The sequence below is a fragment of the Pipistrellus kuhlii genome, unplaced genomic scaffold (assembly GCF_014108245.1).
Source record: "Pipistrellus kuhlii isolate mPipKuh1 unplaced genomic scaffold, mPipKuh1.p scaffold_m20_p_13, whole genome shotgun sequence".
Taxonomy (NCBI): Eukaryota; Metazoa; Chordata; class Mammalia; order Chiroptera; family Vespertilionidae; genus Pipistrellus; species Pipistrellus kuhlii.
Window position 1 is genome coordinate 13,462,499 of NW_023425438.1, and position 24,967 is coordinate 13,487,465.

The 24,967-nt window shown below is 56.4% G+C and overlaps 2 protein-coding genes across 8 annotated transcripts in view; one reads left to right on the forward strand and one right to left on the reverse strand.

Moving 5' to 3' along the window:
• Positions 1 to 1,491: 1,491 nt before the first annotated feature.
• FAM166C (family with sequence similarity 166 member C) lies at positions 1,492 to 13,814 on the reverse strand. The gene is made up of 4 exons (XM_036435510.2): positions 13,678 to 13,814; positions 4,666 to 4,924; positions 3,549 to 3,661; positions 1,492 to 1,679 (listed from the first exon to the last, which is right to left on the reverse strand). The coding sequence occupies exons 1-4, from the start codon at positions 13,749 to 13,751 to the stop codon at positions 1,535 to 1,537; spliced, it is 591 nt and encodes a 196-aa protein (XP_036291403.1). The 5' UTR covers positions 13,752 to 13,814; the 3' UTR covers positions 1,492 to 1,534.
• A 4,489-nt stretch (positions 13,815 to 18,303) lies between these two features.
• Positions 18,304 to 24,967, forward strand: part of OTOF (otoferlin) — a 71,893-nt gene continuing 65,229 nt past the window's right edge. For all 7 annotated transcript variants that reach the window (XM_045580613.1, XM_036434992.2, XM_036434991.2 and 4 more), the window contains exon 1: positions 18,304 to 18,496. In XM_045580613.1, coding sequence (XP_045436569.1) covers positions 18,418 to 18,496 — 79 coding nt within the window. In that variant the 5' untranslated portion in view covers positions 18,304 to 18,417. The remainder of the gene's footprint in view (positions 18,497 to 24,967) is intronic.

Here is a 24,967-nt window from a genome sequence, read left to right on the forward strand (position 1 = left end):
GGGGGGCAGGCTTCAGACCCCAGCCTTCGTCCAGCAGGGCCAGGGCAGACGGGATGAAGTCCACCAGGACTCTCCGTGAAGTCGTACAGAGAGGTGCTCATAATGCTCATTCCAGTTGGCGCCCAGCTTCCCAGCCCTGGTGGAGGGAGAGGACATCTTGGCGCCCTTGGGATGGGAGAGTGTGTGACCAGAATTCCGGGTTTATTTGCTTTGCTCTTTGGCCAAGCCCTGGAATGAATTTGGCCCCCACAGGGATCCTTTGGGGCCCAGCTGGTCAGGGACCCCGGGACACAGGAGGAGCCCCCCTGGGGTCTCTGAGAGCTGTCAGATGCCTATCTGGTGGGAACATGGTTTTTCTTTCTTACACTGTTCTGGGGGGGGGGGGGGGGGGGGTTTGCGAGGGGAGGGAGGGATCTAAATGCTGGCTCTCAGGAAGGGCTGTTCCACTCTCTGTACTTGAACCTGCAGTGGTCCCTTTGCCTAAAGGTCCTGTCCTGTCTCACTATTCATAAGGGCCCTGTTGCTGGTTGGAGTCCCTTGATCAAATCCAGGGGCCTTGCAACGTTGGAGGAATCCTGTGGTGTGGGTACACCCCTGGCCAGAGGTGCCCATCCCAGTGCACTGAGGGGCTGTCACCCACATCCTGTCTCCGCCCCAGGCAGGCGGCCTTCCAGAAGGCGGAAAGCAGCAGCCTGGAGAGAGCAGACACTGCCGACCCTGGTCCTCCCAGGCCACAGCAGGCATGTGGCCTCAGAACCCATTCCCAGGGCCCACTTCTGGCCAGGAGGTTCCTGAAACATCAGGATTCCTTGAAGAGTGGCTCAGTCCTGGGTCTCCCTCTCCTGTCTCCTTCTAGAAACAGCCATGCCAGTCTGGGGAGAACACAGGGAGGTGCGCTTCTCCGGGCACCACGAAGTCCTTTGGGATCCCAAGGGCTGCATCACCCCTGCCCCACAGCCTCCTCCTGGAACACAGGAAGGATGTGAAGTGGAAAAATCAGGACTTGGGAGTCAAACCTGGGTTCAAACCCAGACGGTATCATTTCCAAGCTGTGAGCTTGAGCAACGTCTCTGAGCTTCAGTGTCTATATCAATAACTTCACTTCTCCTACGCGTTACTGTGTGGACTGAACAATGCTGGGCCAGGGCCTAGTCGGGACTTCCTTTGCAAATGACACTGTCTGGGGTCCCTTCACCCTCATTCTCAGACATGGCTAACGGGGCTTTCTCGATGACACCAGGAGGCAGGTGGAAGGCATCCCTGCACCTGAGCCTCAGGAGCCCTGCAGTTCTCAGTTCTACCTCCTCCCCCTCAGGGGAGACATGGGTGAGCAGGTCCCTGGACACCACTTTTTCTTGGCTTGAACCCCATTGGGCTGAGCTTTCCACAGCCCTTAAAACCTTGTGCTATGATCCTCAGACGCTGCCCTGCTGCAGCCACGTGCTCCTGGGGCTCAAAGGAGAGGAGTGTGGGATGGTCTGATATAGATTTTATTCCAAAGAGCCAGCCCAGTTAAGGCCATGGCTCTCGGGCATCATGATCTGAACTCAAAGTAGGTGTCTCTCCTCTGCCGCTCCTGGTAGGAGACCCTCTTCCCCGACGGGAATGTCTGGTGGACCTTCCGGTTGTCGGGGGAGACTCTAAAAAGATGCCACTTATCCTTCGAGCTCAGAGGAGGCCTGGGGGTAAAGACAAAGTCAGTGTTATGCCAGGGAGGGAGGGTGAAAATGCCCAGCCACAGCCCCGCCTGCCCATTTCCCAGCCCACGTTGACCCTGACCCTGCTGATTGCTCATCAGCTTAACATGTGATATTACCCTGCAGTTGACATAACTTATGTTTGCACAACCGTAGAGAGGCTAAGAGTGAAGACGTGGATGTCAGACAGACCTGGGATGGATTCTGGCCCAACTCTTGCTAGAAGTGTACACATATCAAACAAACTGGTGTTGGTACCTCCCTCTGAGCTTTGTGTTGAGGAATAAAGGATGCAATGCATATAAAGCACTTAACATAATGCTGGACAAGGAGCAGACACTCAACAAAGGTTATAAGAAATGGTAATGGTGATGATGGTGTTGGTGATGGTGGTGGTGCTGATGATAGCAACAATGGTGTTGGTGATGGTGGTGATGGTGATGATGATAATGATGCTGTTGGTGGTGATGAAACTCAAGGAAGGCCAGGAACTTGCCCCAGGCCATGAGGCAGCCTAGGAAAGGGCTTAATGCAGGCACTGACTGTCTTACTCCCTACCACCCGGTTGGCCCTCTGTATTAGGCAAGAAGCCATCAAGCAGCAGGACAGGTTGCCAGGCGTTTGGAGAAGAAGCAAAGCTGGGGTGTCCTGGGAACCCCACAGCTGTGGGGGGTGCAAATCTTGCCCAGAATGGTTTCAAGAGGAGATCTGACTCCGTGAAAAGCCCCACCCTGTCTCCAGGTTAAGCCCGACTCTGAGCCACCCCAAGGAGATGTCTAACCTGGGGCCCTAGCGTTGGCACCAGACCTGGGCTCCTCCAGGTTCTACCTCCCACCAGACTTGCCACCTGGCACACATTTCTGAGACTATTGCTAAGCCTCAGAGCTCCTATTTATAAAACGAGCTCATCTGTATTGCAGAGAGGAACCTCTATGGAAAGAGTTGCTGCTTCATCAACAATGATGATGGCAAGACTCAGAGCTCGTGAGGTAAGCAAGGGATCAGAATGGAGTTAGAAAGCCAAGATCTGCTAGCTGACCTCCTGATGCCCCCTACCCCACATGACACCTTGATGGCACAGACTTCTGATCTCCGTGCCTGGGCATCAGGAGGAAAAGTAAGGAAACCGTGTGCTGGATCATCTTCCAGGGGGACATTTCTCCCAGACAAAAGCAGTGAGGTGCGGGCAGGGGGAACTTTCTTATTTTGTCATGTTGACCATTGGACTTCGAAAGCTATTTTCAAGTCCTTAGAACACATGTGTCAAACACAAGGCCCGCGGGCCAAATCCGTCCCGCCAGGCCTTGCAATGTGGCCCGCACATCGCTGTCATCACTGCACTCTGCTGCGTTTCCATCACAATGACAGTTTATAACTGTTCAGTAAACCATTTGGCCCGCGATTTAGGCTGGATTTTAGATTTTGGCCCCTTCTCTGATTGAGTTCGACACCCCTACCTTAGAAGAACATTTCCCAAGTCTGGTTGGAGTCCAGGCCCGGATTCCCTGTTCTGTGCAGTACCCTCCATGCCCATCAGAGGGCAGCAGCTGCTCACAGCGCTGCACCAGCGTTTGGCTGCCATTGCAAGGAGGAAGCCTACAAATGCAGCCTAGCAAAAATCCAAGGTGTTTGCTCCCAAACTTCCAGTGCATCTGGCTAGGTCCCTAGCATCCTAAGGCTTCCGGAACCTGGCCCTCTTGCTCTGTAACTGTCAGCCTTTAAGGCAAAGGCTTTTTAGGGCAAGGCCTTCACTCATTTCTCAGTCTGGGCGCCTGCATGCCTGGCTGAGGGCAGGTGTCCTGTGGACACGTGCTTATTAAGTGCGTGGGTGGCGGGAAGACAGGCACTCACAGGTCGGTGGGGATGGGGTACCGCTCACTCTCCTTCACAGGCAGCACGAAGTACGGGATCCCGGGCAGCAGGCCTGTCTTGTCTCGGTAGTGATGTCGATGCTGCTGTGCCAGCTTCAGGGGACCGAGAAAGAGATGGCAGGTGGGGAGTGTGCAGGAGTGACCTTGGGCACCTTGCAGTCCCCGCCTGGCTATCCCTGAGCAGGGGTGGTGTCTGTCTCCCCTAGTGCCCCCGAGGAGTCCCCAGCGGGGTGCCCTCTCTGAGCCCGGCTTCTCATCTGTCTAATGGGGATGAGGACATGCACCTCCCCAGCTTCGCAATGGAGAGTAAATGAGACAAGTGACCAGCAGAGGGGAGGCATGCGAGGCCTGGCTCGCCCCTGTTTTTTCTTTCTCCCTCTCCCTCCCTCCTGGACAGTACGTGCTCTGAGTGAGAGCCAAGATGGAGAGCAAGGCCTTGCCAGGCCCACTGAGACGGCCCCCCAGCACCTGAGTCTGACGGCAGCCGCCGGGTCCCCTCCCTGGAGCTCCCTGTGCACCCGTGTCCTTGACCAGGATGGAGGGATGTTGCAAGGGGGTGAGTGAGAGTGAGGTTTCCAAGCAGAGGGTGAGCCTGGCCCCCACTGAGGTATCCAAGCACCTGTGCCGGCAAGGACAGGTCTGCACCAGGCCAGAGCAACTGGACAAGAACACTAGGGAGTGGGCAGGTCCCCTCTATTTGCCTCTTCCCTCGGGGGCAATTAGGGTCCAGTTTGGGGCTGAGCTCCATTGGGGGCATGTCCTCAGAGGCCTGTGGAGCAGGTGTCAGGTGGGCACGTGGCTCCAGGTGGGCATGTACAGTTAAGAGCAGGCTTGGGACTGGAGCTAGGTAGGCACTTCGTGGGCTCTTTTGCATGCCTGGTTCCTCTTGGGGATGCATTTCCGGTCTTTTACTCAGGGAGGAGGTAAGCAGGGGCCCAGAGGGCTGAGAGGCCACCGGGCAGAGGCGAGAGCGGCACATCCCCAAAGCTCCAACTCTCCTGTCGGTGGTGGGGGAGCAGGGGCAAGAGGCAGCGGAGCCCCTGGGTGAGGGGAGACCAGGACTCTGGGGGTGAGAGGTCTCTCCCGGCCCAGCCCACCTGGTAGAAGCGGGTGAGCTCGAGGGAGCGGTCGCTGTCCAGGTTGAAGCGGGTGTAGGTGGGCTTGCGCAGCCAGCGGCAGCGGCTCTGCAAGAGGCTGGGGCTCGGGGAGAAGATGGTCGGGAATTGGCCGCCTTTGTTCAAGGGGGTGCGGCTGTTCTCCATGGCTGCTTGGCGGCAGTCCTGGAAGTACTTGAAGGTGGTGGAGCCGTAGGTGGAGCCGAAGGAGGTGGCCACACCAGGAACATGGCCTCTGTATCTGTGACAGCAGAGGGAGAGGGAGAGGTCTGGAAAGGGCTCCAGAGCCACCTCCACAGGAGGCCCTTAAAACTGGGGGTGAGGCCAGTGGGCCCCGTGGCTACCTCTGGGGCTTGAGCGGCTTCCTACAGTGCACTGCCCAGCTCAGTCCCTGTGGAGGGGGATGGGAATGTGGTGAGTGAAAGAGATTGTGGACCTCTTCACACCCTAGCCCCAAACTGCGGCTCGCAAGCCACAAGCAGCTCTTTGGCCCCTTGAGTGTGGCTCTTCCACAAAATACCACAGCCTGGGCGAGCCTGTTTTGAAGAAGTGGTGTTAGAAGAAGTTTAAGTTTAAAAAAATTGGCTCTCGAAAGAAATTTCAATCGTCGTACTGTTGCTATTTGGCTCTGTTGACTAATGAGTTTGCTGACCTCTAGGGTGGCCACATCTCCAGACCAGAGGCTCACACAGGGGCTGGAAACAGGGGCTTCTGTTCTGACCCCCCTCAGCAAGGCTGTAGGCAAATCAATCTCCCTCGATGGCCCCCTTCAGGGGCTGAAGATGTGAGGTCTCCTGCAGCTCTGAGCATCTGCAGTTATTTCATCAAGAGGCGGAGAGAATGTGAGGGGATGACAGGGGCACAGCAGGGACACGTGCTGAGTGTGTGGCCTGGGCTCGGAGAGCTTCAGCATCGCTCCCAGGAGGAGGACCGCACACGGTGCAGCCCGGAGCTGGCCGAGAGCTGCGGAAGGACTCCATGCCCCCCTGCAACCAAGGAGGCTGTGAGGTGGACCGGACACTGAACAGGCCTGGGGACATAGAGAGCACAGCAGACACAGGGCTCTGAGCCCCGGGGAAGGGAGACACACAGAAAACCACGGCCTTGTTTAGGCAAAACAAGTTGCTCATGCAACTTCCACAAAGCTTGAGCATCAGACTGCGTGCAGGACGGAGATCAAAGCGTTCCCAGGGAGCACCGCGGAGGGCTTTCCTTCCCCCTCAGCCGCTGAAACCCTGCCCTGCCCCTGATGCCCCGGAATAGCTCGTGACGGGGCCACCAGTGGCCTTCTCGCAGCATTGGATGTGGTTGGCCTCTCTCTTCTTGAAACACCGCTCTTGGTATTTTTCGTGTCCTCTCATATTGTCTGTTGGTTTTCACCTACATCTCTGCCCTGTTCCTTCTCAATGTCCTCCTCTGTTCCTCCTCTGCTCACACCCTCTGGGTCATAGGGGGGATATGTGTACCATGGCCTTAATTAACCTTCACCTGTGTGGATGATAGGAAGATGACCCCCCAGTCTAGACACCCAGTCCAGAAGTGCCCGCCAAGCTTCAGACTCCTATAGGCGGTCGCACACAAAACGTCTCCCTTGGGTGTCCCCCGGGCGTCCCCTCCCAGCCTCACCTTCCCCACTATCTCATCTCATCGAAGAGCACCTCCCAGATGTCCAAGTCAGAAACGTGGGTACCCGTCTCCCTCAGCCATGCCCCTCTTTGGGAAAGTGGTGTTCAGTGACAAAATCCTGCCAAGTATGAGATGATGCAAAAGAAACACACACACACAATAATATAGACCCTGTTAGAATGACTGGTGGTTTAAGGACAGAACTAAGGAAAGCTTCCAATCGGTTTAAGGACAGAACTAAGGAGAGCAACTAGGTGAAGGCTGGTTGCAGAACAGAACGCAATGCAAAACCTGGCAAAGTAAAAAATAGTTTAAACAATAGAAATTAGCGAGTGGGTAGAGGGAAGTGCACTAAGAATTTCTAAAGCAGCCAACCCATGACTTCTAAAATTGAAACATGTCATTACACACACACACACATCATAATGACTCTAACCCCCTGATGTTCTCTCTCTGTCTCCCTCCTTCAAAGGGATCTTTTATGAACTAATATCTTCTGTGATGAATTAGCATTTATCTAAGTCTAGCTATTTTTCCATTTTATGTCAGTATCTTTCTCTTCAGTTAATTCTAGTAAGATTGCGTTTCATGCTTTTCACGATAAAGTAACCCCTCATTCAGTGTGATTATATTTTTGTAAAATTGCTTCGTCTTTTAAAAATATATTTATTTTTATAGATTTCAGAGAGGAAGGGAGAGAGAGAGAGAGAGAGAGAGAGAGAGAGAGAGAGAGAGAGAGAGAAGCATCATGATGAGAGAAAATCATCAGTCGGCTGCCTCCTGCAGGCCCCCCCACTGGGGATTGAGCTAGGCTGTGTGCTGCTGGGAATCAAACTGTGATCTCCTGGTTCACAGGCCGATGCTCAGCCACTGAGCCATGCCGTCCATGTTGTCTTTTATCTGACTATATACACATAAAAAGAAACCTGGACTGAAGTGCACCAAATGCTAATTCTGGTGAATTCTGGGTGTTTGGATTGAGGGGTTGGGGTGGCATTGTGTTTTCTTCTTTGTTGAGAGTCAGATGGCTTTAAGAGTCCCTTTATTGGGAACCTACTATGTGCTGGCACAGTGCTGGGTGCTTAGGGAATGACGAAGGTCCACACGGCTCCGTCCTCCTTCCTGAGCCTACCTCCTCACTCAGTATTCTTGAGTGTGGGGTGTGCAGGGGCTGTGCTGTGTCAGGGCTCTAATGCTATTAAAGGGGGGAAGGCCCATTCCCATGGGGGGAGGGGGAATGGAGCTCCCTGAAGGATTTGCATTGACTGAAGCTTTGAGGAGAACCTCAGTGTGGAGGGGTCAGATTGGGGTCTGGCTCTCTTCTCCCCACCCCCATCTTTTGGGTGCTGGTGTTACCCAGAGTTCTCTTCTCTTTGCAGAGACCCACTCCCTCTGGGGGAGCTCATCTGTGGTAAATTTCCATCACCAAGGTCACCCAGATCTGTGGCTGAGACCCACACCCTCAGCTGTCCACCAGGGCTGACCCCCAGACTCCACACTCAGAACGACTGACACTAGTCGTCTCCTCCTCCTGGATATCCTCATCCTGGTTGAGGTCCCCCACCTCCTGGATCCCCAGATGCAGCAGGAACCAGGAGTCCCTGCTGTCCTCCACACCCCGCTCCTCCTGGAGTCTCAGATGCTCCCTCATAGGGCCTTCTCACTGTCCTCTGTCCCACCAGCCACAGGCCGGCCTCATTGCTCACCTGGACAGTCTCAGATCTCCTAGCTTGTGTTGTAGGCCAAGTTTCATCCCTTCCCACCCATTGTCCACACGGATGCCAGAGTGAGGTCACAGGGCCCACCTCTCCTATCCCTTCCCTGAGGGTGCCCTGCACCCAGGAATGTTCCTTGCATCTCTGGGGCCCCACCTGCTCTCGGAGCCTCCAAGCCTATCTCCTCCCACCCCTCAAGGCACCTACCCCTCACTCACTGAGCCAGGGCCCTCTGCCACCTTCCCTGGCCACACACCCTCTACCAACACTTCTGCTTCACAGTAGGATGATCCTTTATCCTCACACATCCATGCTGCTTCATTTCCTCTGCTCATCTGCGCTCTCCTTTACCCCCAGGACCTACACGCCACCTCACACGTGACATGTGTTTGATAACTGTTCACTGACAGAGGCACAAGTCCAGAAACCCGGGCACCGCGTCTGGAATGCTGTTTCCAAAGGGGCTTGGCTCTGCCCGGAAGCGCCCCACCCACAATGGCGTTTGCACTCCTCTAAAGGAAGTAGCTATAGAAATGTGACGTGTCCTTGTGATTCTTCTCTCCGCCACCCCCGGGCTCCCTGCGCACTCCCCCTCTGCTCCCGGCTTCTCCACCTTCTCTGAATGCCAAGGTATTTGCATTCCAATGGAATGGAAGCCCTCTCCTCTGCAGCGAGGTTCTGCCGGGATTCTGTTCAGAACTTGCTCAGGGAAGAGCATGTGTGCGTGCACACACGTGCGAATGTTCTCATTGAGTTAGCACTTGGCGGGCACGCCTTGGCTGCCTAGGTCTGTGTCTGTGTGTGCACATGTGTGTGCCTTGAGCATGACCCATGAGGTTCAGGTAGAGAGCCTTCAAAGGTCCATGTTGTTGGACATGTAGCAGGTGGAAGTGAACAAGGGAAGGTCTCATGCCGGGGCATCCAACAGCCCCTGCGGTGCCACCACAGCCCCTGCTGGGCCCCTTCAGCGCTCCCGTGTGCCTCAGCCCCTGACCACCAAACACAAGTGCTCGGCCAGTCCCTGGGCAACCATCACATGTGCATCCTCAAGGCCACGGTGGTTATTGTGGGACAGGGAGCAGTCCCTCCCTGCCTCTTACTACCACAGGTTGGCCCCAGAGCTACCGTGGAAATTAATTACCAGGAGCCATCGGGATCCCCTGAGCAGCCCTATTAACTAATTAACGTGTTACTATTTAGTGTGTCCTCCTTCCACGTGCGCCCTCTTCTCCACAGCACTTCCTGCACATCCCTCCCCTGAGCACAGCCTTCCTGGCTCCCCGTTGCCTGTGAAATTAAGAACACACTGGACCAGGGCTCAAGGCCCTGCTTGACGTGAGTCTCCGCGAAAGATCTTTCCAGTCTCATCGTCCGTCCCCTTTCACACTCCAGCTGACAGGCCCCTTGCTGCTGTGGACGTATATCCTGTCAGTACACTTACCCCTGCCTTCCTCTGGCCCCCCTTCCGTCCAAAAGACGCTGCTCTCCTCCTCTGCCCACGTGTGCTCTTACCCATCCCTCAAGGAGCGTTTCCCTCCTAGAGCCTCTTCTGACCCGCCCAGGAACCAGGCCTGGCCCCTCGGGGACTGTCTCTGCTTTCTGTGCCTCTCTTACATCCAGTCCGCAGTCTGCTGAGTGGTAATTACCTGGGCCCTTAGCATGTTCTCTCCTTCTGAACCGTAAGCTCTGTGGGCAGAGAGGGCTGTGTTCTATTCACATCTTCGTCCCTGGCATGCCTAGCACTCAGTAGCTGGCACCCTGAAAATATTTGTTGAGTTGAACTGACACGTGGAGGCACATTTTTAGGGGCTGATGATTCTTCTGGAATCCAGGGTCCCTGTTGCAAAGCCCAGGTCTCTCTCCAGGGCCCGTGAACCCCGCTTTCAGGAAGGTGTGAGAGGCACTGGGTACCTCTCTGGGCCCCCCTGCATTCTCCTGACCTGAGCAGAGAGCCTCTGTTTCGTGCCCCAGGAGGCACTGGTCTGTCTTCGGGGCTGCACCTCCAGAGCCAGAGTCTGGGCTGAAATGGAAGGCGCTTTGGAAACGCAGCTGCCAGATCTGCCTGCCCGTCCCCTCACCTGGCTGTACCTCGCTCACCTGGGAGGCGAGATTGCTGCCCCAAAGGAGTTGGCAGGAGCAGGCAGGGGTGGGCTGGGACATCTTACATGGGCTCCTACTGGCTCAAGAGAGCCAATAGCTAAATTTTGGGGATTTTTGCAAACCTGTTGTTAAACAGGCCAGTATTAAAAATTAAAGTTACAATTAAAGAAATTATATTAGAAATAATGGTAGTAAATACTCAAAACTCATCACTTCCTAATTATTTATACGCTTCACTGTTGTCCTTGGGGTCATTTCTGTCGAATGCATCAGTATGGTGGGATTGGTGTGCTGCGGTGTTGCTGCCCATCTCTATCCGACCCTGTTCAGTGACATCATATATTAAGGCTTGAAATCAGCTGTGGCAGGAGTATTTATAGCACAGATGTGAATGAGTGCTACAAATCAAGGCTTTTTCTCCCCCAGAGAGCTGGTTGTTAAACATTTACCAGCTCAACCCTGGTTTGCCTGTCTGTTGTATGGGGTTCCACAGAAGGGGGCACAGCCACATTGTGGGACCCCCTCCCCCTTGACAATGGTAAGTGTAGAATGCACTGATATCAGGGCCCAGCCCAGTGGCAGATATGGGTACAGCTGCCACTCCAGGCAGATGGAGGGAGGGGCTGGGGTGCAAGTCCTCCTGCCCTCCCTCCTGGGCAGGAGCTATGGGCATCAGGGGCAGAAGCAGTCGGGGCATGAATGAATGAATGCCCGTCAGGTCAAGTGTTTGCACTGAGATCCCGGTGAGGTGCGGAGGGAGACAAGGCAAGGAAATGCATGTCACCAGATCTGTCCTGCAAGCAGGAGGCACAGAGTGTCTGTCACTAGGCCAGCCTCACCCCTTGGAAGGCTTTACAATACCAGGGACTATGCCCCAAGTGTTCTCTGCTCACTGCAAGGATGGACACAGGCCAGACCGTGCAAGGTGCTTGAGAGCTGTGCCACCTGGAGCAACAGGGGACGAGAAGGAGCATCCTGGTCAACTAGTCTGAAGACAAGCATCCTGTTCCCACAGTACCTAGAATTAACACTTGAACACTGCAGGGGTCTACGGATCATAGCAAACCACTGGAGGGATTGAGGGGAAAGGGTGCTGAAATCACAAAGACCTGACTGGGCAACTTGCTGAAAGACCTTAAAAGTTTGTAAAGAACCTAGCACAGTGCCTGCCACATAGTAGGTGCTCATACAGGGGAGCTCACGGTGCTTCTACAGGGCTTCAGGGAGCTGGTTCCAGCCCAGCTCTTCCATCACCAGCCTGGGGCTCAGGCAAGTCCCCCAGGACCTCAGTGCTGGCATTTAACACAGGAGAGGGCTGGGCTCCATGGTCTCTGAGGTCCTTACCGCTGTAGAGTCTCTGCCTCCATGAATAAAACTGGGAAGGGGGGCGATGTGAGTGTCAGAAGAGACTGGCTGCACTGAAAATCCTGTGATTAATGTCCGGAAAGACATACAAATCTAGTAATTATCCAAGCGTGGTGTGACTCTTGGATTCTTTCATTAAGTTAACAAGATTGCCAATGAAGTAGCATTAGGAAAGATGAGACAACTCAGATCTTCCCTCTCTGGTGGGATCTTTAGGGATCTTCCATGTTCCCAGGAAGATCCGGCGGAGGAAGCAGTAGCTCCAGGCTCAGCTGCTCGCACTTGCCCAGCCCAAGCTTAGCGCCTTGTTTACGATTCACCTGTGATCACAGTCTCTAGCTCAGCCACAGGGCAGAGTTCTGCTCAAGGAAACTGCACACAAGTGTGGTGGCCAGAAGCATCCTGGGATTACTTCTAAAACCATCATTCCACCCCACCCCTCCCACACACCGACCTACACAGAGTGGGGGGGACATGGGAGAGAGTTCATTCAAACTAGAGAATGCATCCAAGTATAAAAATCCAACCTCATGATAAACACCCAGGATGTGGTATAAACATACTATCCAAGCCGAACCGGTTTGGCTCAGTGGATAGAGCGTTTGGCCTGCAGACTGAAAGGTCCCAGGTTCGATTCCGGTCAAGGGCATATACCTTGGTTGCGGGCACATTCCCAGTAAGGGGGTGTGCACGAGGCAGCTGATTGATGATTCTCTCTCATCGATGTTTCTACCTATCCCTCTCTCTTCTCTCTGTAAAAAATCAATAAAATATATTTTAAAAAACAAACAAAAAAACATACTATCCAAGGCTGCAAACCCTCAAGGGCCAGCCTTCCCCACCCCCCCCCACCCCCGTCCGTTTTTGTCTTAATACAACACCTGGCATATCCCAAGCACTCGACACATCTTTACCAAACGGAGGCCCAAATGAGCGAATGAGTGGGGAACAGTGGCCCGGTCAGCTAGCGTTGTCTGATGGGAACCCAGGTTGAGCTGTCCGAGGTCCTGACCACACGCGAGCGGATTAAAACTCCAGGACCAGCCCCTGGTTACCACACTACCTCCGTGTGCAGACATGATTTTAACAGCATCGCCCCTCGAATGTCTTCCTTCCAAACAACCCAAGCTTCGTACAAAATACATTGCGAGGTCGGGTGTTCACTTTTCAGTCTGTTCGGTTCTCGGAGGAGAGAGAGTACAGGAAAACCTGCCTGCAGAACTCTCAAGACATGAATTCCAATCACTCTTTCTCTCTCTCACACCCGCCTTCATCTCACACAGAGGTGCTCCCACTGTCCAGGCGGCTTCTCAGAAGCCAGCTCCTGCCCTCGAAGCCTGTGCTGACTGGTAGGGGAGAGAAGACAATCCTATGCCTGGGAGAGGAGGTTGGGGGTGCAAACCTCAGACACTTTGGGAGAAAAGGCCGGAAGGAAACAGCCAGGCCTGCAGCTTACATGTTTGGAGTTTGGAAACATCTAGAGAAAGGGAAGGTAGGTTTGACCCTGCATCTCCAGACAAGGCAGCCCTGGGGGCTGGACACTCTCAAAGCAGCACGCTGGTTTTGGGGGGTGGGGGGGAGGGGAAGGGGAGGTGTGAAGAACCAATCACAGGCCCGAGGACAGCGCACGCCATTGGACATTCCTTCTGCCTGTCCAGCTCGCCAGAGTCTTTGAGCCCCAGGCGCCCACCACGTCTCCTTCACTTCTTCAAATGACAAACACCAGCGCTGCACCGGGTGCCCCAAACTGAGCTGCTCACTTTCCGGGGATTCCTCGCCTTCTCGCTCTTGCCTGGGCGCTTCCAAACACCAACCCCACACACGGTGTCTCCTCTGCTCCCCATTACCTGGCCCCCATCCCCTGGGGCTCCCCTTATCCGGGCCTGGGTGTATTCTGTGCAGCTAGGGACCCACTTCCTACCTAGTGGGGGGTCTAGGGATTCCCCGCGGGCGCCCAGCCTACAGGGGGCGCCACCCTCTCCCAGGAAGAACACCCAGCCAGGCCAACACCTGGCACCTGGGGTTCCTTCAACCCCAAAGGCGCGGGGGGGGGGGAGTTTGAGGACTGAGTTTGAGGACGGAGGAGGGTTTTTGCGGAGGGGGAGGGAGAGGTTCCCACCCCCAGCCTCCCACCCCCTATCCCCCGCGGCTCTGAGCCGCAGGCTCTGCCGGGGAGGGCGGTGCTTACCCGGGCATGAGGGCTGGGGGCACGTAGGCGGCATTGAACTCGGACAGGAGGGTGCCCGCGCTGCGGGAGGCCATGGTGGGGGCGGCGAGCGCGCAGGGAGCCCGGCCTCTGGGGTTCAGCCCGCGGGTCACAGCCCGGTCTCCTCCCCACACCCTCCCACCCCCGCAACAAAGCGCCTGGCCACGCCCTGGGGCCCACGCGCACCCCCCCCCCATATCCTCTTCGGAGGGGTGCGCCCCGAGAAGGCGCCCTTCTCCTCGGGCCCTTCTGGGTGACCCCGCAAATCGCGGTCCCCCTTTAACACCCCCCACCCCCAAAACTTCGTGGTCCTATCCGGGAATGGGATCATCTAGGCTTCGCTGCGGGCCGGCGTGGAGATGCTCAGATGCGGGACGAATGGAAACGATGGGGAGCCGGGCTGGGGCGCCCCTGTCCTCCCCTCGCCCAGCTTGGAACCCCTGGCTTCGGAGGAGGCTCAGCTCCGGGAGCCTGAGTGGCCGCGCGCCCAGCCCAGTTCGCACAGGGAAATGGTCTTCTTCTCGCCTCATCTGGCCCCTCAAACTACTCCACGAGAGTAGCTTATAGGACAAAAAGCAAATGGTGGAAAGGGCGCAGTGTGTGATTTACATTTGCCTCCAATTCCGCAGCTCAGTCGGCCCGGATCTATGGAGCTGGCTGCTTGCCCTGGGAAGGCCCGGTGAGGGCCCTCTGCAGCCATGCCTCCTCCCTGGCACTGTCTGGCCCCCACATCCGGGTTTCCCCTTACCCGGACCCCAGCCCCGGGGTTGGTGGGGATAGGGAGAAGCCTTCGGTCTTTCCTGGAGGGCGAGGGTATGGTCACAGCTCCTGCTGCCTGGAACATGGATGGGGCCCTGCTTCCCCAGCGCCAGCACCCCGGGCGAGTCCGGCATCAGCAGGAACGGGCTGCCATTCACACTGTGCTCACATTCTCATTTCATCTGCGGATGGAAGTGTTATCTTCACAGTTTGGCTCCGTGAGTGGCAGCGGATGAGGCCACAGACACTAATGAGCTCACAGGCTGCTGCCGCCACGGCTAGGATCCTCAAAGCTGTCCTGATAGATAACAGCGGGAGCAGCGGAGCCATGGCTTCCCTGAGAGCAAGAAGCAGGAAGACTGAGGTCTGGGGCAGAGAAGGAACTGAGGGGAATGAGTGGTTGCAAACGGGGTGGGAGGAATCTTCCCCCACCTTCCTGCTGCAGTCATCACTATACTTCTAAGTGCTTTGTGCAGAGCCTGGGCTACAGGAAGAACACATTTTTATGAAAGTTGTAAAAGTACAGCCCTCTGTGTAGGTGTGCCGTACTCCAGGAAGGTGTTGCTGATGACCCATCGCCACCCAACCCCAGGACAAGGTCAAGTGTCCACTATCTTCCCCATTCTTGGCTTCTGAGCCTCCTCTGCCCACGGACCCATCACCCTGTGTTTACTTGACTGTGTTCTAGTCCGGTCGCCAACCTTTCGGACCTCATAGACCACCAGTGGTCTGTGGACTAAATCCATCTCTCTCTTATGCTGAGGTCCAGCGCTGTATCCTATTCATCCCTGAATCCCCAGGGCCTGGTCCCAGAAGGGATTCAGTCCATGTTGGTTGAGTATATTTTAGATTAAGAGTTACTGACTTGGGTAAGAGGACAGTGGAAACTATTGTAAAAGTGGGTTCTGACTCAGATTTCAGAAGGCTCAGCTGGCTCAGCTAAAGGATGCCATGGGTTGGCAGGGTGGAATTGGCCGGTGGGGCCATTTTACAGATGCGGAAACTGAGGTTCAGCAAAGCTTAATGCCTTGCCAGGGGCAAGCTCATGGGCTTTTCCCCAGAGATACACAGGTTCATGGGAGGCCTCATGAAACTCACCCCCTTCACAAGAGAACCTCCAGGGAGCCTAGGGAGGAGATGGATTTTTCCTATCGCCTGGCACCAAACATTACAAACACAGATCACTGATGACCTCATGAAGGGAACATGCCAGTCAATTTAGTTTTAGTGGGGTTTTTTTGTTTTTTTGTTTTGTTTTTAAATAAAGAGACATTAAATTTATCTTTTTTTTTTTAAATGTAGACATTTACTTGTATTTGATAAATGCACTGATTCAATATGGTTAGATAAAAGTGAAAAAGGGAGAGCGGGAAATGGGGAAGAAGAAAAGGAAAAGGAAATAGAACAAAAATAGAAAGAGAACAATAAGTCAAAGTAGCGAGGAAGCACCTAGAAGGAGGGAAGGAGGCTCCTGCAGATCACTTGGGCTGTCGCGTTGAAAGGGAGTAGCCAGCCGCTTGTCAGCATGCTGTGAAAATGCACCGCTTCCCTTTTTGAATCATCAACTCCGTTCCACAGAAATCACCCGGCTCCCTCTCTCATCCGGCTCCATCTCTCATCTCAACATTCACCGGGCCCCCTGCTATACACCTGATACCACGCCAGGCCCTGGGGATCCAGACAGACAGGCCCCCGGGTCTCCCCCGCCAGCAGGGGGAGGTTGGCGGAGCAGCCCAGTGAAGGGTGAGGCGGGAGGGGCAGAGGCAGCACAGAGGACCCTGACGCAGCCTGGGGATGGGGTGCAGGTGCAGAGGCGCTTCCAGGAATGGACATGCTGAGTGAGCCCAGGTGCGGGAGGGGGGATATAGGGGCATTTTGTGCAGAGCAAACAGTAAGAGCGAGGGTGCGGCTGGGCCTGCAAAGGCTGCAGGTTTGGGGGTCACAGTCCCCAGCATTCCTTTCCCCAAGTCCCTCGTCAGGTTGCTGCTGGAAGAAAGGAGGGGGCAGTTCTCCTTTGGCCCTTAGAAATTCTCCCCTCCCCCTGCGTCTGCTCCAGCCCATCTCACTCCCACCCCAGGCCTCTTCATCCCCGGCCCCGAGGATGGGGCTAGGCCAGCGGTCGGCAAACTCGTTAGTCAACAGAGCCAAATATCAACAGTACGACGACTGAAATTTCTTTGGAGAGCCACATTTTTTTAAACTTAAACTTTTTCTAGTGCCACTTCTTCCAAATAGACTCCCCCAGGCCGTGGGATTTTGTGGAAGAGCCACACTCCAGGGGCCAAAGAGCCGCATGTGGCTCAAGAGCCGCAGTTTGCCGCCCACTGGGCTAGGCCATTGCCCTGGACCGTAAGCATTGCCCTTACTGGAGCAGGAGCGTCTGAAGTCTTCACAGCCACGCACCTGTCATCACGCTCAGCCTGGCTCCAAAGCTCCCCCACCCTCCCAGGTCCAGTGACGCCAGGGCAAGGGGGCAGTCCCTGTGAGGACAGGTGAGGGAGTGCTTTTCTTCTCTCAGGGCTCCCGTTTCTAGGGGACCAAGCACACATTGGATGTTGTCTGGAAGTACTGACTTTTCTGGCTGGGGAGCCCTGGGTTAGACTTCCCACGTGGCACAATGGGACCCACTCAGAGCAGCCAGGCCTGGCCCATCAGGCCCCCTGAGCCTCGTGGGCACCAGCGGCCCTGGTGGCCAACTTGACTGGGGGCAGGGGGTGGCGTGGATCACCCTGAAACACCAAGGCAACATCCCCGCTTCCTGTGCACACAGATCATGGCGTTCCCCCTTCCCTGGGGGAGGGGGCACCCCCGCCACATGCACCCCTTTCACATTCATGTCCACCCCCCTCTGCCCACCCCCCTCTGCCCACTCCCCTCTGCCCACCCCCTCTCCCCACCTTCCTCTGCCCACCCCCCTCTCCCCACCCCCCTCTGCCCACCCCCCTCTGCCCACCTCCCTCTCCCCATCCCCCTCTGCCCGCCCCACTCTGCCCACTCCCTTCTGCCCACCCCCCTCTCCCCACCTTCCTCTGCCCACCCCCCTCTGCCCACCTCCCTCTCCCCACCCCCCTCTGCCCACCCCACTCTCCCCACCCCCCTCTGCCCACCCCACTCTCCCCACCCCCCTCTGCCCACCTCCCTCTCCCCACCCCCCTCTGTCCGCCCCCCTCTCTGCCCCCCCCCTCTGCCCACCCCCTCTGCCCACTCCCTCTGCCCACCCCCCTCTGCCCACTCCCTCTCCCCATCCCCCTCTGACCACCCCCTCTGACCACCCCCCTCTGACCACCCCCTCTCCCCACCCCCCTCTGCCCACTCCCTCTGCCCACTCCCCTCTGCCCACTCCCTCTGCCCACCTCCCTCTGCCCACTCCCTCTGCCCACTCCCTCTGCCCACTCCCTTCTGCCCACTCCCTCTGCCCACTTCCTCTGCCCACTCCCCTCTGCCCACTCCCTCTGCCCACCCCCCTCTGCCCGCCCCCCTCTGACCACCCCCCTCTCCCCACCCCCTTCTCCCCACCCCCCTCTGCCCACCCCCTCTGCCCACCCCCCTCTGCCCACTCCTGGAGGCAGAAGAGCTCGGTCACAGGGCACGGCAGGGCCCCGGAGGCGTGGGCAGACAGCTGTGCCCCGGGAACCAGGAGGAGACACCGGGGGCTGGACAGGGCTTTATCTGGGAGCCGGCGGCTGCTGAATAATGAATTCCAACTCTGCCTGCATTCCCAGGCTGCACCACACACGCGCGCACACACACACACACAGATGCACGCTGGGCTGACAACTTGGAGGGGCGGGAGCTGGCAGGGCTGAGTCTCCGCTCTGCTGCCTCGGCCTCTGTGGGCAGCACCGGAGTGGGCACGGTGGGAGGAGGCAGCGGCAGCGAGGAGGGAGGCGTGTGAGCCACGCTCCCGGGCGCGATCCTTCCCAGCTGCTCCCGCCTGGCAGTGCCCAGGCTCTGCACGCCAGCATGGCCCTGCTCGTCCACCTCAAGACAGTCTCAGAGCTGCGGGGCAGGGGCGACCGGATCGCCAAAGTGACTTTCCGAGGTAGGGAAGACCCTGTCTCGGGAGGACTCCGCTCCGGGCTGGCAGGGATGGGGCAGGGCGGGAGGGCGGGTGGGAAAAGTTCGAGCAGGGGTTGGGGCTAGGAGGCTTGTCACGGGCAGCCATCTGCCCCTGGCCCGACGGGCCATTATGATCTCTTAAAAATCGGTGACCCCCGTGTTTTTTCTGTCTGTGTCTGTGCCTGTCTCTCTCCCTGCACTTGCCAGGGTGCCCGTGCCAGGTGCCAGGCACAGCCCTCGGACTGCAGGGGTCCTGGGGAAGCAGATGTGAGGACCCCGTCCCTGGACTTAGGGGCCCCAGGGCTGAGGGCCCAGCCCTGCAGAGCCTCCCAGCCCTCTCTTGCTCTCCCTCTCCCTCCGGAAGGTTGGTTTCCTTGTCGTGGGGTGGGGGTGGGGTTTGCAGCCTGGAAGGCCCAGGGTTGCTCCTAGAAATCAGTGGCCAGGAGCTCCGTGGGGCTGGGTATGATGGGGATTCTGCTGGCTTCCTGCCAATCTACCCAGCAGCAGGAATCCTGTGAGCCCCTCGTCTCCCCTCTGCCAGTTCTCTTTCCCCCTCCTTCCCACTCGTGCGTCCAGCGACCATTTGTTATCATCCACGTGCTAAGGCTGGGGGCCCAGCACGACCCAGGCCCTGCCCGCAAGGAGCCCACCTGCGGTGGAGCAGGGACCAGTGGGCAGACAAGTGGGACAGGTGTGCGATTCGACAAGGGTGGAGACAAGTGCAGCCGGCCAGCCACAGAAGCAGCACCCTGGCCCAGGCTAGTGATCAGGGAGGGCTTCCAGGAGGAGGTGACACCTCAGCTGAAACCTCAGGGACCAAGAGGAGGGAGCAAAGCGGGCAGGCAGAGGGGACAGGATGCCTGCTGGGAGCGGAGCTGAAAGGTGGGAGAAGACAGGTTCCAGGGGGCTGGGGGTGTCAGGGAGGAGCTATGCGAACAGACTGAGGGTGAGCACCTGTGTCAGGAGGGAGAGGTGAGACGCGGGCAGCCTTCCCTGAACTCTCCAGCAGCTGCCCCACGCCCACACCACCCTCTCAGGCAGGCCAGCCCGGGGCATGGGGACGGGCAGGGATGGAGGGGTTCACAGAGTCTCTGCTGGCAGCAGGGAGAGGAAGCGGGGCTGGGCTGCCTGCTGCTTCCCACACCAGCCCAGCAGCTGCCTTCTCCGCAGCACCCCCCTTCTCCGCGTGCCACCTGCCGGCGTGGCTGGCTTTAGAAAAAGCAACATGTCCCCTCGTCTGTGGACTGCGTCCCCGCGCTGGACAGCCAGCGCAGTGCTGGGCCCTTGGGCTGCAGGTTGCGGTGCTGTTGCACCCATGACAGGACAGTCCCGGGCTGCACAGACCAGCGCCGTGTGCAGGCTGAGAAAGCGAGGGTATCAGTGAAGAGACCTGCACGGTCCCCCCTTTTCCTCCAGCTTCAACGGACCGCGCAGGGATCGGCCTCGTTGCAGCCTGTGGGCCGAGTGGAGAAATCCACGTCCATCTCTGCAGCGGGGGAGGGGGTCGAGCAGGGCTCCGTGGAAGGCGGCTGGGCAGCAGGAAGAGGCAGATGGCAAGCAGGTTTCCAGAAAGATCCCTAACAACCAGGGATACCTCAGCCAATCACCTGCTGCAGCCAGCATGGTTGGCAACAAGTAGAAACTCCAAAGACCAACAGTAACAATAATTCGGAGGGACCGACCCGTTCTAGAATGTTCCAAGGCATCTATCTGGCACACACGACTGGTGTCCGCAAATACAGGGTGTCTCCCCCCCCCAAAAAAAATGTATACACACGTTTTCCCTTTGATAGCTCAATTGATGTTTCTTTCTTTTTCAGATTTAATTTATTGGAGTTAATAATTGGTCAAAGTATGTATATATTTCTTGGGTCACCTTGTATGCTATGCGGAGAAATGAGAAACAGGTGAATAGTCAGGGGTTCTAATCCCACGAGGGAGGGAGCCCTGGCTCTGTTGGGCCTGTTGGCCGTGACCCCATAGACCAGACGAGCCGGGTTGAAATGCGTCCTTCCGGACACTTAGAAGGGTGTTTATGGGGTTGTGGTGGAGAAAGCTCTAGATATGGGGCCAGGATCCTTAAGCCCTCCATGGGTTCTGCGACTTCCGTTTCCTCCCTGGCCCTCGGTTTCCCCATCTGTAACATGGGCACTAGGGTAACACCCACCTCACCAGGTTGCCTCAGCGAAACAGCGGGTTGGGAGGAGTCGGAGGAAAGAGCGTAGAAATGGCCGGTGTGTTTGTGAGGCGGCCATTCCAGTCCTCCTTGGGGCAGACTGTCCCTGGGACCCCAGCGGGCTGCGTCTGCCCCAGCATTGTCCCTGACCCCCGCTCCTGCCACCCCAGGTCGATTGGCCACCCCACTCTCGCACCACTCAGCACTCACCACCCAGCTCAGCGTCTAGCTCCCAGCTCTGACTGCCCGGCTGCTCTTAACCTGCTCCTGCCCTTCTTCCTTCACTCCCTGGCCGCCGTGCTGATGTGTGTGAACAGGCCTCACACCGGGGGTGAAGGAAACACAGCCCCTGTCCTGCAGGGTCAGGCAGGAGACCTAGGAGGCCCGGGCCCTGGTCTGGCCAGACACGCAGGCCACAGGGCCCTGGGCCTCAGCTTCCCATGAACAAGATGAGACAAGGGTCCCTGCTGAACGCAAAGCCTCGCAGCCAGAAGCAGGCGCAGGCTGTCTGAGAAGGAGCCATCTTGACTTAAGGGAGGCAGTGTTAGCTGAGGGTCTGTCTTTTTTCAACTCCTAAAATAATCCTCAGCAGCGATCAGAGCCACAGAACACAAGGTGGGGGGCGGGGTTCTAGTTCCTCTGGCCCAACCTACTGCCCAGGGTTCCGCTCCATCCAGACCTGAGGGCCACCGGGGCGGGCAGGGGACCGGGACAGACTGCCTGGGCCAGCCCCGTGACCTCCCTTCACTCTCCATCCCGAGCTCCCCCGCCCAAACCCCGGGTTTGGGATTGATGGGTGAGATGGGTGCTGTCTGGAGGCTGGATTTGATCTCCATGTAATTCACCTGAACTAGTAATTGGCACAAAGTTTTGCTTTGTCAAGGCTTCCCGTCCCGCCACCCCCACTTCCCCTGGGCCCAGCTGATTTTTCCTTCTTTCTCTTCTCCCCATCCTACCCTGCATGTTCCCACTACACGGACCTTCCTGTCCTCCCCAGCAGACATCTCCAGGCCTCAAGACGTCCTGTTTCCTCTGTCTGGTGGGGCCCCTGATCCTCCCCCTTGAGAACTCCCATAACTTGTGTTCACCCTTCAAGGGCCAGCTCCCAGGTCACCTCCTCTGTGAAGCCTTCCCCGCCCTTGCAGTCCTGTGGAGTGCTCCTGGCACAAACCAATGAGAACATTTGTGTTTGAGAAACGCCCAGCTCTGCAGGCTGCACCTTCAGAACAGGTAGCCGATCTTCCCATCCCAATGAGCCTGCCTGGATTCCCCGGGCCTGGTCGTCAGAATGGACACCAAACGTCTCTGAGGCATCCAGGAGTTAGCGGGTTCCAAGACTTCTTCTGTGGCTCTGGCACTCTTTGCTCTGTTCCCGTTTTTATCTAAGGGTCATCAGGGACTGGAAGAGGCCTCAGGAGCCAAGAATCGGAGCTCTGGCCCAGCTTCCCCCCATCAACCTCCCAGCCCAGAGAAGGCTGACGTCAGCGAACCGAAGTCCCGCTCAGGCCCACGGGTGGAAGCAAAGGGGTTGCACGTGGCCCCGTTGGGCCTCTGACAGGTCACTCTCTGAGCATTGCTTTGTGCAGCCCAGGGTACAGGGTGCGACTTCACAGGCAACCCAGGGGCTCACCGTCTGGCAGGGGAGAAGAAGGGGGTGCAGGCCTGGTGGAGAAACGCTTCTAGGCCCGGGAGGGCCGAGGTGTGCTTGGGGGTAGGGAGGACACTGCAACGCGTTCAGCAGATGGCAGCTTACTTCCTGCTCCAGACACCAGGAAGGCTTCATTGAAGGGGCCGAGGAAGAGGCGGGAGGGAGGAGGACGCACGTGAGTTGGGCCGTGAATAATGCTTGCCCTCGCGGACAGGCAGAAGGAGGGGTGAGGAAGGTGGTCCTGGGAGGTGAAGCCATGCTGGGTAAGGGACTGACAGGCCCAGAGGCCAGAGGACAAACATCGCAGAGAAGTACGATGACTGGGAAGCCACGAGGTTTGTCTGGAGTAGAGGCTGCAGGACGTGGGTGGGGAGGAGACGAGCTAGCACAGGAGGGGCCAGGGAAATGGGTGGGGGACAAGATTCTCCTAACTCCTGGCCGCAAGGACCGTTTCAGATTCCAGACTAGATTTCTTTTCCGCATGAACACGGGGGAGCTCTCCTTCTTGGTGCCAATGTGACTTCTATCTGAAGGCGTCTCTGCCATTCCTGGTGGAGGAGGCAGAGGCTGTCAGCACCCCCGGAGCTAAGATCCCCCTGGGAGGAAGTGGGAGGGTGGGCTGCAGAGAGAGGAGAGCTTGGGACCGCCTCTGCCGGCCGTGGGCACTGCTCCGTGCTTTTGCTGTTTCTCTGAGGGTTGTGCCCCACATCTTCCACCCTTCCCAGCACACACAAGCCCCTCACCTCCTCTACCTGAAGCCCCCGTGGTGACTGTCCCCTCTCCCGCCCAGAGCAAGCTGATGCCGACCTGGGAAAGCAGCAGAGCTGCTGACAATTCTCCAGGCTTCTGCTTGGATGAGACAGTGCCTTTTTGATATGGAAATGACCATATAACTGCCTTCCGCTACAAAGGCCCTTGGCAGAAATGCTGCTGGAAATGTGCTCAAAACCGAATTGCAAATAATTTCCCTGAATCACGGAGCCCGGTTATCTTGTCCTCCTTTCCTACGAACATCACATCTGCATTCCTCTCACCGGCTCGCAACCCCTGGGTCTCATCCGTTTTTTCAAATTGTTAACTTTTCATAACAGAAAACCTCAGATACATACAAGAATACAGAAAATAGTATCATGGCCTCATGTTCTCCCCATTCAATCTCTAACAACCATCAACTCCTGGCCAATCTTGTCTCATTGGTACCCCATCCTACTCCCACACCCCTAATTATTTGGAAGCAAATTCCAAACACCATACCATGTCATCTATAAATATTCAGTGCATAGTTATAAAAGACATAAGGCTCAAAACACCCCTGCAAAATCCACCTATTATTTTACTGCTAAAGAATTAGCCATTTTGTTTAATACTATCAACTATTCAATCAGTGGTCCAATGTTTAATTGTCAATGTCATACACTTCTTCCAACCCATGAGAAGCTACATTTCAATGTGTGTTGTAAGTCAAGTACTTAATCACTCATTCGCTCATCCTTTTATTCACCTACATCCTAGGCAGTGATACCCATTGAGGGCTAGCGTAATGCACTGGGGCGACAGCAGTGAATGAGACTGGCAGGGTCCCTGCCCTCAGGGGGAGACAGGCATTGCACAAGTCACCGTGAGCAGCGTGAAGAACTCTGGGAAGGGAGGAATAGATGCAGGGCAGCATGCAGCAGGGAAGCCCATGGCCAGGAGGTCTGGGGACCACCTGAGAAGGTGAGAAAGGTGCTTAGGAAGAGAAGGCAGAGAAGCACATGTGACTGGAGGTGAGAGCGGGCCACTCAAAGTTGGTTTCCCTGAGGCCAAGCGGATGAAGCTAGCCAAGTTCACGGGCCCCAGCAGGAAGGTTTCACCGTGGGGGATGGGCTGATGTTAAAGCTGGCTCTTGAGAGAGAATAGCATTTCCTTCTTGGGAGACAAAACTCCCAAGAAGTCCCACTCCAGGCAGAGAGGTTCGTATCAGTACAGCTGCAAAGGTGAGGAGGCCTGTTTGGGGTTTAGGGAGCGCTTGCTGTGGTTGGGATGGGAATGGGGTGGAAGGGAGCCTGGGGCCCACACATAGAGGGTCACACTGGAGTTTGAACTTTGCTTTGTACTTCAATGGGAGTCCCAAAGCTCTTAGCCAGAGAATGGGATGGAAAGATATGGTTTCAGAAAGAACATTCTGGAGGTCAGGACCGCAGGCCAGAGCCCAAGGAGGAAGCTTTGCCTCAGTGGGCAAGGCTGTGGGTTCGGAGAGAAGGGGTGACGTGGGTAGCAGCTCTAGGATTGGAAGTGAGCGGGAGGGCAGGGTATGGGCACCTCTAAATTTTGTACCAGGTTTATTTGGGTGGTCAGCCAGGCCACTGATGGAGCCAGGAGCGTGACAAGTGAGTTTTATTCTGAGGAATGCCAGGATGGTTTACAAGAATAATACAATACATGAAGAAAACCACCAAGAGACACAGATAAGGTATTCGACAAAACCCAACACTCATTCACCATAAGAGCTCTCAGAAAACTAAGAACAGAGAACTTCAATCTTTTAAAGAAAACTACAAAAACATCTAGATAATAACATACTTAATCCTGAAATATTGAACATTAGGATCATGAAGCAAAGCATGTTGTCCACTCTCACTACTTCTGTT